This window comes from Megalops cyprinoides, chromosome 16 (genome assembly GCF_013368585.1).
Source record: "Megalops cyprinoides isolate fMegCyp1 chromosome 16, fMegCyp1.pri, whole genome shotgun sequence".
Lineage (NCBI taxonomy): Eukaryota > Metazoa > Chordata > Actinopteri > Elopiformes > Megalopidae > Megalops > Megalops cyprinoides.
The window spans coordinates 21,795,897-21,809,597 of record NC_050598.1 but is presented as its reverse complement, the minus strand read 5'-3'; the positions used below and the strand labels follow the sequence as shown (position 1 = coordinate 21,809,597).

General features: G+C 43.0%; 1 protein-coding gene across 1 annotated transcript in view; it reads left to right on the top strand.

Annotated features, from left to right (window-relative positions):
• Positions 1-13,701, top strand: part of aff2 (AF4/FMR2 family, member 2) — a 156,997-nt gene that overhangs the window by 82,993 nt on the left and 60,303 nt on the right. The window contains exon 4 of the mRNA XM_036547901.1: positions 9,977-10,021. Coding sequence (XP_036403794.1) covers positions 9,977-10,021 — 45 coding nt within the window. The remainder of the gene's footprint in view (positions 1-9,976; positions 10,022-13,701) is intronic.

The window sequence follows — 13,701 nt, the reverse complement described above, 5'->3', positions numbered from 1 at the left end:
ATATACTGCATATGATCTTTATTCCCTAGTTTTTCTAAGCATGGAACAAATTAACATTTGGATATCTGTGAACTTACTGTCTTGAAGACTTCTTCAGACAACACATATGGACGTTGTCTGTTTTGTTCAAATGCAAGAAGCAGAAGTGGGAAAAAAGCTGGTGTCAGCTGTGTATAAATTTAATTACTCTAATTACACTTGCGTTTTTTGGAGCATTGCCTCGCTGTGTATCAGTGTTCATTAGATTGCATAGGGAGACCAACTGAGGGAGCCGATGGTGACAGGCATCTGGTAGACAGGAAGTCCAACCTCCTTTCACACTCACCAGAAAGCACATTCCTACATCACTGCCTCAGGGTTGCCAAGTCTCACACATATACACCATGATACGCATACTTTGTGGAAGCCCATTTTCACATTCTCAAAGCGTGAGTGTCGCAGTGAATGCATGAGATTTGGAAACCAGCCTTTTAGATCATGTGACCTTTCATTTTAATTTAAATTATTTGTCTGAGAAGACAATCACCTATAATGGCTTAGGATGCATGTTGTAGCACAGATATCCCATAACCCATTCAGGCCTACTGTATATACAGTTAGGTGTGTTACAGGAATTCGGGTGATGCACCTTGCTCTAGAGTATGAAAGGTGTGCTTCATAGCAGATTTGACCTAAATATCTGGTGGTTTGGATACCAGAGCATTCACAGCTGAGCAATACATCTGTCCATATAAGTCCTTCATTATCTTCAGTCCACAGCCAATAAATAGTGCTGTATGGTAACTGTGTTTTTAGTCAGATTAAACTGAAATGAGGCTAATTTTATTTTTTAGTGTAGGAGTAGCCATGGTTTATTTTACATGCAAAAGTTGGTTCCTTGGATAACATGTTTTGATATTAGTATTTTAATATAATGCTGTCATAATATTAGTAACGTGTTGTAAATGAAAGTCTTCTAAATGATGTATTGTATTTAGTGGACAAAATTGAACAATTATTAGAAATGAAATGGAATAACATGAGGTTTCAAATACCAGTCCACACCACTAAGGACTAAAGCAATCTTTTTACGTTTTACATCGTAACAGGAAGTTAATGGCTATGATTATAAAAAGGGGGAATAGCAATTACTTGTGTTTTCTCGCTCCTTTTCATCGTCTGAAAACTGCTTAAGAAACAATGAAAAGCAACACAATAGCCAACGTCAGAAGGCCACTCTCTGTACTGAAGGTTTTCCCCGTGGGGCATCGCTCTCATCTTATCTCTTCCTGTGTTCCTACAACATCACAGCCTCCAAATCTTCTGTTTGATGTAAACGTTGTATATAGAGGCAATCTATTCCTGTCCTGAATATCTCTCTCTCTGTCCCTTCCTCCCTCCCCCTTTCTCTCCAAATGAAACACAGATGGATCTCTGAATAAAGTTGCATACTGCGCATAAATAGTATATTTAATTAGACTGTACCACGGCTTAAATCAAATTACTTTTAGACTGACAGGAACACTCGCATTAACGTCGTTCCAGACCGAGTCCCAGCCAAAATTTAAATTAGTAACAGATAATTAGGATAAGTGAGGACTCTTAGTCCAGCGTTCCCGCACGTAATTGGAATGCATGTGAAACATACTTCTCTGGCTAATTAGCCACGGCAAGCTGAGACCGAGGGGTCAAGGCGCGTATGCCTCTCTGGATGAAAGGGACAGAGGCCCGTGACAAGAGCAGAGAGGAGGAGGTCCTTCATCGCTCTCAGTCACGCACAGCATAGGAAGAAACACACATACGCAGAAACGCAGATTTCGTCAGGCAAGAGCAGCGTCAGTGCTGAGGTGTTGTGTAACCTCTCCTTGGGTGCTTGGGTCACTGTGAGAAGTACAACATGTGCTGAGTCTTTTTCTGGAACTGCATTTTTTTGATCAATAGAAAAGCAACAATCTGAGTGTAGACAGTGAAGATGTTAAAAGGAGAGATGAGTGTCTAGCTGTGAATGTACTGGCTTTTGTTTGAAGCAGAGGTGATATTTGTATCAGAATGCACTGTCGCTGTCATCACAGGCCAGTTTAATTTGAGATCACCTGTTGCAAAAACCACAAAAAATGAGTCACCCACACTCTTTTTTTTTTTCTCCAGGAGAAAGTGGTTTGCATTATAGCTGTGAATATTTGCATGAATGGTGGTGGGGGACCTTCATGAAGGGGACTGCTGGGGTCACAGTTTGGCCTGGTGGTGCTGCTTCCTTCTCTACTGACCACCCATTGACCAGGCAGAGAGGCACCACTCACACTGCCTCTTGAAAAATCGTTTCATCTGCCCAATTACAAGTATGTATTTAAACTGACACGCTCCTTTGACCCGCACTCGGAGTGTGGGATATTTGTTATGGTGGTTCCCGCTGTGGTCTGTAGCACAATGGGGATACACCATCGAGCAGGGGAGATTGCCCTCTCTCGAACTGACTGGCACCATTAGCACCTTGGCAGATGTTATTGCAGATCAGTTAGCTACGGTAACAAAAGTGCCAGGAGATCACTGACTGCCTTGAAAACAGACAACCCCCAGCCCTGTCCAGAATTGGATACTCCTGACACCTTGTCACTTTCTGTTCAGGAATGAAGGTCACCTTTTAGTGTTGATGGACTCTGATTCTCAGAGCGTGATTACAGTCCCTCACCCCAACCCTCACCTGGCCCTTACTTTTATAATTTGTTAATGCAGATTGAGCTCATTAATTTTGCCAGCCGAGAGTGGATGCTAGACTGTTGCTCTGGGCTCACGGGATATCGCGTTGCATTAACGGCGAGCGGAGATTAATACGAAATTAAAGTACCTGGTGAGTCTCTTTTTTTCCTGTAACCTGGCCTTCTCTGCTTTACGCCTGGGTGGTCATATTTCGACATTTCCTGCGGAGCTGCTTTTCCTGCAGTCACGCTTCCCCTAGCATCTGAAAGATGTTGTGCTTTGCATGGTAATTAGGTCCCTTTGTTCCGTCTCTTCCTGGCGTAAGCGCTGGGAGCACTGGAGGGCAGCCGGAGGATCGACTGCACAAGCGGGCCAGGAGCTCCTGGAGCCCCCCAGGCCAGAGGCTCCGCTCCCCCCCCACTACCACCACCACCTCCTCTCCTCGCTTGGATTTCACATGGATGCATGTCTATGTTTGCCTCTGCTTTCGCAGATAAGCTTTACCCCCTGCCCGCCCGTCCATCTCTCACTCACAAGTGGTCTCCACGGGATTGATCCGGGAGCATTCCTTAATTTCACTATGCTGGAAGCAAAAGAAAATAAAAAGAGGAATGAGCTGCTGAAGGAATCCAAAAGACAAATGCTTAGCAGGTCTGTGCAAATGATGAAGCAACAAAGCCAGATTACCATATTTTCACTGTGGATTTCAGTAGCGTGCATTAAGGCACCATTGTACTGTCCCAGTGTCGATCACATGCTATTGAGAAGACAGGGTGGAAGCGCAAGGCGGTGGTTAAAGAACAGGGCCAGTAACCACAGGGCTATAGGTTCAGTTCCCAGCTCACTGAACCCTTGAGCGAGGTTTGTAACCAATTTGTAACCCAACGAATATCCAACTGAGAACATGGACGCTATGTAAAACATCTAATCTATGTAAGTCGCCTGGCTGGCGGATGAATAAATAACATGCAGCGAGGCTGAAGCCTGATGCCTCTGAGGCGCGGGAGCGTGGTCTGGGCCAGTGTCTGCAGACGCACGTCCGTGCGCGGCGCTCCGCTGTTTTGGCCTTGTGGCGAGTGTCACGCTAAGTGGAGGTGGCAGGGGCTGCCGAGCGTTCCGCCGGGACACTTCCGTTCCGCTCAGCCATCGCCCCGCGTTAGCGTCCGGGCCACCGCATGCCCGGCGGGCCCGCGGCGAGGTCCCCGTCCGGTGAAGAAAAAAAAAAACGGTCCGGGCCTGGTCAAGTGAGCAGCAAGCCCCGGCAGGAGAGAGAGGGGTTCCCAGGAGGCCTTTCTGGAGACTGAGGTCATTCCACAGAGTGCCGTCAGACTGTACCCGGGACAGGGATGTTTTGGAGCATATTACAGCCTCCCATAAGCCCCGCTGTGACACTGCTGCTCCCAGGATGCCCTTGTTGCTTGACCCATGCCGCTGTCTCCACACCTGCGCAATCTGCTCCACAGTTTGTTTGTGGCAGGCAGTTAATGGGGATTAATGAGGTTTCTCCCTCCCTCCGTTTCGTTAACATGAACCTGCCCATGCTGTTTGAGGTGTGTTCCTTTATATACACATTTTTTAAAAAGTGGCTGTTCTTAGTGGGGGAACTGTCTGTTCATCCGGGGCCACTGATTTAAAGACAGTGCTCCCGGAAACCTCAGGGACGTGCTTATGCCTGCTGTCCTGGTGAAACATTGTCACAAAAAAGCATTGCAAACGAAGTGTGCAAATCAGATTAGATGTGTGAAAATGCGCTCGGCTCCGACAATGAGCGATATCGAAACAGAAATATCTCTGAGCCAGAAGAAAGAGGAGGGGAGTAGGCTGAGAAAGAAAACATATAAATCAGTCAGGAATTGAATTCATTGAAATATTGAAATACCTGATTACTGGAATCCTGCAGAAAATGTGTTTGGCGTACGCCTTGAGAAATTAAAGCAGGGCTGTGGAATTGCTGGAACAAGCGCATTAGTGAATCTCTGTGCAGGGAGACCATCTCTGTTTTTTAATTGCGGTGTAGCTGGGAAATGTCTGGCCATGGAGAAATAGGCTTCGTTCGTAAAGGGTAATGAATGCTGTCAATTCTGAGAGCAACAGGCAGCAAGTCGGTTTCCTGGCTGAGTCTTGTAATCTCGCATATTAAACTATTCTGTGCATCTGAGTAAATGTTGCCTTTTCAATATTTGTTTAGAACAATAACAGTTTATGCCGGGAATGAGTGCATTTGCATGCACTGTAACGTGTGCGCTCAGACTTTGTATTCAAAACAACAGCCCACAAGACCATATTGACCAAAAAAAAGGAAAATTTGGAAACTTGAAACTCAGCATGTGGTGCCTTTATCCCCCTCTTGTCCTAGTGTCGTAACTGTTAAATGGCCACCATGACTGATGCACAGCTCCATCTCAATAAGGCTGGGAGAGGAGTAAATACACGAGAGAGAGAGGGGGGGGAGTATGAGGGGAGGAAGCAGAGCTTGCGGTTATACCATTGAGGCCCTGTTTAATTGGATTGCGGGATACTTTGAAGCAGAGCCAGCCAGGCTAAGAGAACGGCATCTTCTGGCGTCTCAAGTTGTAACCCGATGAAATGGCCATAACGCGAAATATCGAATTCCCCACTTGCCCACCTGCATTTAGACAATATCATTTGCAGGAGCTGTTTACTTAGAGAGTCTGTACTTCTGAATGTACTTTTTGTTTGAAACTCACACTTATATAGAGGCAAGTCATAAATGTAATATATTTGCATAGTGGGGGTATCCGTGAACATGGTAGGTCAGTTTAAAGCAAAAGTGGCTGATTGAAAGTGGTTCAGCACCAAAAAAATTAAGTTGGTAGATTTACAACATGTCTGATACTGTAAACCTAGGAATAATTTGCATCAATGAAAATAGCATCAATAAATATACATTTTACAAAACAGCAGGGTTATAATGTATTGCAAAGTAATTATGGTACATCCAAATATCTTTCTACTATATGTTACTGCTGTTTCTTTGATACAATTTGTTTGCTATGGACTTATTCACATTTGCTGGACTAAACAGTTAAAAAATTAAAAAAAAAAAAACTTTTTTCAGTTACTGCAATGTTTTTATTTAATTCAACCATGCATGTCTACATTTACATTTACATTTCGTCATTTGGCAGGAGCTCTTATCCAGAGTGACTTACAAAAGTACAGTCAATAGGTTAGGCAATTAGCTGCACAAATACTGAAGCATTACTGCCATCCTTGAAAGGTTGTGCCACTATGGGAAACATTGCCACAATGGGATTAAGTGCTTTCAAAGGGCATACAACCTTAAACTATTATCATGCAACATTATGATTAGATTGTGCAACCTTAAACACCATATATATTCATGTACCAAACATTTATATAAATGGTATTTAATTGTACGCAGTAGCAAACTGGTTTATTATTGGACCTGTAGTTAATTACAAAAATTAAATATCATACAAAGAAATAAGGTTGACCTAGGCCAAATAACATCAAATATTTGTTCCATACATGTCAATGAAGTATTCACTTTGAGGTGCATTTCTGTTGGTGTGGTTATTGCACTTGATTATCTGATGTTACCAAACTGAATCCGAAATTTTTGTTGTTTGGTTATGTTTTTTAATTTATATTTTTTTTTCAGCAAGAAGGAACTTATTGTGTTCTGTAAGTATTTATGAGCAGAAATGAAATGTGGATGACATCATGATCTCAAAATGAAAATGAGTTTTGCTTGGTCATTCCTGAAGTTATTTCCTACTTTACTCCAATGCTGCTTATTTGCTCAAGAAAATGCTAAGAGTTCTGAAGAGGGAGCATGCTCTTATTAAGTGGAAAGTTCGATCTCGCAAGCAGGCATGATGTGGTCTAGTTTAGGATAAATCCTAGCATAGTCTGTTCTGATGGAGTGTTCCCTCTTGAACTCTCCTCACGTCTTCCTGAAGATCTTGAAAAGCTCAATTAGATCTGACAGCTCAAAGGGCCACTTGCCGACATCTTCATCGGGACTCACTGTTCTGTTCGCACTGAAATCCATCGACCCCGTTAGCGATGCCTTAGTATTCGCTTTGTTTTCTCCTGGTGAGTGATCGGTCTCAAGCCGGGTGAGATTGTTGCAAACGGGCTGTTTTCGATGATGGTATTCTCATGTACAATGTATCCTTTCTCATGTGTCTTTTCTCTGCTTTGGGATTGGTCCAGGCCCTACTCCCAGTGCATACCGAGTCAAAAATTGAGTATAAAACTCCAGCAGGTACTGAAGAGTACTATAGCTCCTGCAGGGGTGAAGCTTATAGTGAAAAACACCTTCATCTGTGTCTGATGCTGGTGAGGAATGACATTTGATCTCAGCTGACTCTAAGATCTATTTCCCATAGAGTAGCCTTGCTTAATAGGAGAGCTACAGTATGTGGCAAATCACATGATTGTTGTAGTTGAACCACATGGTTGTGTCCATCCTCACACCTGTGATATGGGACATAGACACATTCATCCTCACTCACACAGTGTCTCATTCTGTCACATACATACATACACACACACAGGCACATAGCCTGAAAAACAGACAACTCAGTTTGAGTTGTCAAGAATACCAAAGTTGAAGTACATCGAGTAAATATTCTGAATACAATAGACCAAATATATAGTTATTCAAATATATCCCAGTTTTCATGTAGTGTATTAGCAGTTTATCCATCTATATCTGCAAATCAGTCTGATGTATGCCTGGTGCTGTATGTGTCTATCCATGTGTCCCATCACCCATCAGACACCATGTTTTTTTTCTGCCTTTATTCATTTATCTACTGTCAGACAGATAGACAGGTAGAAAGATGCTTCGCCTCGCTCTCATTTCATCTTCGGCTCCAGCTATTTGTTCCTGAAGCTGCACTTCCTCTTTTTTAAGCGCAATTTGAGCTGTGCACGGAGCATCACAGATGCTCGACACTTTGATACTGTTTCTCTTTCTAAAGAAAGGGGCTAATACATCTTATCTGTTGTTGATGTGCAGACACTCTCTGAACAGCTATTTCAGAGAGAACGTATTTCTGCCCCAGTAATTGCCTCTGCAATATTCTGCGGATTCTCACGTAATTCAAAGGAATAGGTCTGTTTTTTTTCACTGAAAGGTTTCTGCAGTCTTGCAGAACGAGATGACTGACATGTTCTTTTTTTTCCCTGATCTCCTTCTCTGGTGCTATGCTAAAAAAAGGGAACTTTTAGAGATTTGCAGCACTTGCTGTGATCACCCTATCTGCCAGTTATGGTTTGTTTTTTATGTCTGGGAATAGGCGGACCTAGTCGAAATTCAGCTGTAACGTATGTTGAGATGTACAAGCATATGAATTGAGTCATAATGTAAAATATGCATGCTGGTAGCAATGAAGTGGTGAATATTGCATGCTTTCTCTCTTTTGTTTGCTCAATTTCATACGTACAATCATTTGTATTGTTCATACATTCATATATGCGTACAGTATATTTTGTACATATATGCATATACCTACATAAAGTATGTACTGTATATGCATACATTCATTTGACTTCATTTTTGTCTCTGTTGTCACCCTCATCTGTTCAGAAGCATTGTAACAGGCCAACCATCTTTCATTTGTATGGGGAAATTGACTATCCCAGAGAAATCATTTGTAAACCCATTCAATCTGACTGTAACGGCAGGTACACGGAGAATCCCTGCCAGAGTCTGGAAATAAGATCCCAGCTGGAGGGTTCTGTGCAAGCGATTTGTAAAATAACATTGGGGAATAAGAGAAGTGAAGGTGACCCTTTGGCTGTAATGGGGCCACAAGCATATTCCGCCGCTTGTATTTTCTGATTACACGTGTCAAACGTGATGTAATAAGTTAACAGCTCTTCTCTCTCACATTATGCCATTCTCTTGTGCTATCACTCCCCGCTGTATTTGTTATTGTAACTAGAGTGTCCCAATTCCGCTCCAAGCAATAATCCAAACTGTATATGTGACATCAAACTGAGCCTTGTAAAACAGACAGCTCAAAGGCCAGCATAAATGATTTGTCAAAACACAAGGATTCTTTCTTGTGCATCTGACACCGGCGAGCCCAGTGGAAGGAAAGCCAAATACACATTCAGCAGCACAGGGCAGGGGCCTTTTGGTGCTTTGTCTGTAATCTAAATTCAGTTCATCACAGGTAACTGAAAAATGAACTGGCTGTGTCAAGGTAATAAGCTTTTCTGCAACACTTGTTATATTAGAAAAATGTGGTGGGGGGGGGGGGGGGGGGGGGGAGGAACATCTGATAAGACGCGATAAGCATGAACATTCTGTTTCCATGGGAACGGGATATTGTGCTCGAGCCCCGAGTAAACAGGACGTTTCTACCTTTGGAAAAAGGCCTTCAACTGGGTGGTGCTTACAAAGCCCCAGATCAAGTCAGTCAATGGTAATAGAACATGGGAGCAACTAGTATTCTAGGAAAAATGATCCTATCCAATAATGCCGGAGTCTCTCTTGCAGTCCCCCATATCATCTTAGGTGAGTCACTGTCCATCCATCCAACAATAAAGAGAAAAGAAAGTTGGAATCTTTACTTGTTACTGTTTTTGAAGCAGCTTTGTTTAATTAGAATGTCTGCCTTAATTTGCCCTCATATTACCAGAACTTTACCTGAGGATTTGTAAATTCATAGACTGTAAATCAAGCACCCTCTGGTGTTAACCTGAAACTGGTGAAAAAAAGATGTATTGTTGCTATCTTTGACATGCCTGGAGGTGCATTGTCAGAGCAGACTGTATGTGTAGCTTTTTCAGACACTTAGTGAAAGTGGCCAAGTGAGTTTTTTTAAAACATAAATAGGGCTATTGAAATGTAAATAAAAGGTCAGTATCCATCTCTATGGCTACCTGTCAGCAGCAACAATCTGTGCTATTTGTTGTTTTTAATGTTAATGTTTTTATTTATGGGTTTCAGGCATGGAACTGTTTGGTGCAGTGGTGGTTTTTTACATAGCAACCTTTTTAAATCTAGTGTGATAACTATTTCATCAAATATATAATGGAAATAATGGAAAAACCTACAAATTATCACTTAATTTCAAAAGTGAATCCACTCTACATCTGAAAGTGGGTGCGTATGAGTGTTTGATGTATTGATTTTACTGCCTTGTCTGGTAGACTTTCTCCAGTGCATCATGTTTAGTCTGGTTTTTAAACCTTATGTCAGGAGCTGTATGTTATCGTGGGTTATGTCCTTGGAAACTATTTGTTCTCACTCTGTTCCTCTGCATCTAATAAGAGGCTTTTCTTCTATTTGCAGGTCGGCCTGTCGAACGACACTAGCTGTGTGGAGGAGATTCTACGGGTGAGTGAGACCCATATCTTTTTTTTTTTTTTTGGCTAATTACATCACCATACTGCAGAGGTGCTGTTTGAACACAGAGCCAGTTATCCATTCAAAAACATAAGGATGAGAAGCCTTTTACAAGCTGGAAATTACTCAATTTACTGGTATTACGGTACATATATGACAAAACAACTTCTAAATCATAAGTCTCAACATTTTTACTTTACAAATTAGTGGAAAGGTTTTGAGTCCTTCCTTACTCAGACTCTCTCAGCATGCAGTTCAGACGATCATCATTTACTTGAATACCCTGAGATTCCAGAGGAAGGACACAGAATGAGGACACTTTTTTCTTTTCTTTTTTGAAGTGAAGGCAGGGATTGTCTGTTTTAAACTTTTCTTTTTTCCTTCACTGGTAATAGAAATGGAGAGGGCCCATTTTTAATTCTCACCTGTGATGCAGGCGCCATCTCCCTCAGCCCTGCTCGGTGCTGTGAGTAAATGATGTGTGAATCCCGGTTGTGTTGGGCCCGGTGTCTAGTGGTCCGGGGTGTGAGAACGAGTCCCGCCACCAGCTGCTTCTGACGGCATCTCGGAGCTGGCGCACGGCCGCCCCGGTGAAGACTGTGGGGACACGTGTTCGTGTGCCACGCTTTTGAGCGGGTGCCGCCTCTGCCCTGCCATGCGGGCACCAGGAAACCTCACTCACATACACAGCCGTGCCAGGTGCCTCAGGGGGGAAGCAGTTCGGGAGCACAGGGAATGACAGTGCCAGCATCGCCATGACCAGCACAGGGTGCAAAGCACTGACCCGCCGCAGAACACGAACCTGTCAAAAACAGGACCCCGCCAGCCTGAGGGAAGATGACAAATCACAGTTGCCAGGCAGCCTGCTGTTTACCCATCAAGCAGAATGAGTCTTAGAAGCCACTTTTGTATAGCCAAGTAAAAGGGGTGACCCCCGGGGCCCTGCTGCTATAAGGAGACAAGTGGCTTATGATGCCAGAGCAGAGCACCATGGTCTCTCATGCTGGGCAGCGGCGCAGGAGGTGTGGCGTGACTCACGGATGACTCAGACTCAGATGCAGGACTCGTGCAGCCTCGCCACAAACAGCTATAGCTCCGCTTTTGAGAGGCTCAGCTTCTCTCCCACATGCTGGCAAAAGTGAGGCCCCCCCTGCACTAAAAGGCTGAGGAAAGGGGCGTCTGACGTCCCCTCAGACCGCGAAGTTCGAGGAGTAACATGAATACTGGTCTCCGGCCAATGCACTGTTATAAGACAACTTGTAGAGAGAACAGAATAATGTGGTCCTTTAAGACTATAATATCCAGAGAAAGTGCATGGTTTGACATTCTTTCATATTGGGGCCACTAGGTTCACTGTATGTAGTCTTGGAGTGGAGTATGTGATGGAACATGAGTGCTTACACACTCATAGCATTTGGTCAGCAGTGCTCCTGTGGAAAGATTGTGATGCTGCCAGACAGCAACTTTGCCTGGACCCCCTCAACCTTCTCTATCATGGTTTATCTGAACAAATGCAATTTAGGAAGTAAGTATACTCACTCCTGCACTGTAGAATCAGTGGTTGTATCTATAAAAGAGAAAAAAAATATGGGTAAAAGCCTCCCAGAGAAGTTCTGTATTTCATTTAGTAATTTACCTGCAAATGTCATTGGATTCTCTTTGATGTTGAAGTCATTATCACCTGCCAAAAGTACATCTACTACAAAATTTCACACCTTTCATCACCTTAGAGTGGAAGAGTATCAAGGGTATAGAGATATCACAGGGAGTTCAGTGATAAAAAGATTGTTACTACTGTAGGCAAGAGATGTGGATCGGGAAGGTAACTTTGCTGGAGAGGGCGCTTGCTGACAGTTGCACTGCTCACTTTCTTCTCCAGCTGCCACCCCACCCCCACTCCTCACAACCAATTAAATTCTTTCATTACTTCTGGGCATTATTGTCATTGCAGGATGTGTGTACAGGAGGCTTTAGTCACACCTATATAATCAAACGTTGGATTCCATGTTGCTGATTTCTGATTGGTAGATGTGTGCCACTATGGGTGGATCAAAACAATCCGCTGAATCAGGTGGCGTCTTGAGGAATGCCAGACTCAGTCAGCCCTATCACCATAGTGGACTCGCCCTGATAGCCACCAGGCCACTGCTAGGAGTTTGACACAGGAACCAGCCGGGCACCATTCGCAAGAGCACACTTTATGGGTACAGAGGCAGGAGCAATAGGCCAGGATTAGTATTGATTCCTTGTTTTTAGCTTGACGGTATGCTGGAGGCTAAGGGGTTTGGTGCATGTATATGGTGTTACTGGCAAATATGCTAAGGTGGCTGTTAATGCTGGCCGCTGTGTCACATTAAGTCTATTAAGTTAATTAAATTATCATTGTTGCCACTTAATTACTTCAGTAAAAAAATCCTCAATGGTGACTAACCACTGGGGCACTGGTGTGCCAAGTGCAGTATTTACAAGGAAATACCCATTTTATTTTATATTGTTTTTAAACCCTTGTACAACTTTCATCATTGTGTTTTACAGGTAGTCTTTAAAAAAACTTGCATCCTTTTTATAATCTACACAATCTTATGATGTTATCTGCTGCCCCTCACATAATGTTGTGTGACTTATAGTGTAAAAGTATTTGTCTATTTTTTCCCAAATTTGTTAGAGTTCGGGGAATCCCACAAAATGGCAGAATTGAATAACAATTGAGTGAAATTAATGTTATTTTTAGTCTTACTTGGAATTACACTAAAACTAACTCCATCTAACTTGGAATTATCAGTATACCAAAAGTACAAGAAAATCTGAAAGAACTTAATGCAGTACATCCTGGAGAGAGTACTGGCAGCCAAAGGTGAAGTAATTAATCACCACACAAGGTAATGCTTCATTGGCACCATAGTGAAGGAGCTAAGGAGCTATTCTGGCACATTGTGCTGACAGCAACCCAAACAGATTCACCCTGTGCGGTCTGAACATGAATAATAATAATGCTTCTAATGTCTAACTGCTAGCCAAAGCCCACCAGCTCCCTTTCTCCAGAGTGACGGGTGATAGGAAGTCAGCTGTGGGTGGTCTTCTCGGTTTTGTTTTTGACCCCTCTTTCTCTCTGTCCATAGTGCTGTTTTCACCGTAACCTATGGCGACTGACAGAGGCTCTTACAGCCCATCCTCACCATGTCTCCACATCCTGGCCAATGGGCTCTTTTCTTATATAAACAATGTCTGAATGTTTCGTTTCCACCCATCAATATTAAAATGAAAGATAATGAAGCGTGGACTGGAAGTCTGAATGACTGTTTGTGCAAAGCAGCGGCAGAAACTATGGGTGTGAGCGCTGTGATTTGAAAATAGCTTTGGTTGCTAATTTACCATTTTCCATAAACACAACACACCCTGAAATGTCTGCAAGAAGGAAATGAAACATGGACACTCATTCTTTTTTTTTGGTCATAGCAATTTAAAAGCAGATTTCTTGACTAGTAATACCGATGTTTTCCTGTTTGTAGTAAAGTAGAACATAAACAGTACGAAATAGTCAAATAAAAGTGGGCCTGTGCTGTATTTTGCAGTGGAAAAAAGTAGCATTTGTGGGTTCTGAGCCTGTGCTGATGAACAGAAAAACAGCAGATTCATCATAACTAATGTGCAGTAACTTTCCGTCTTGGTAG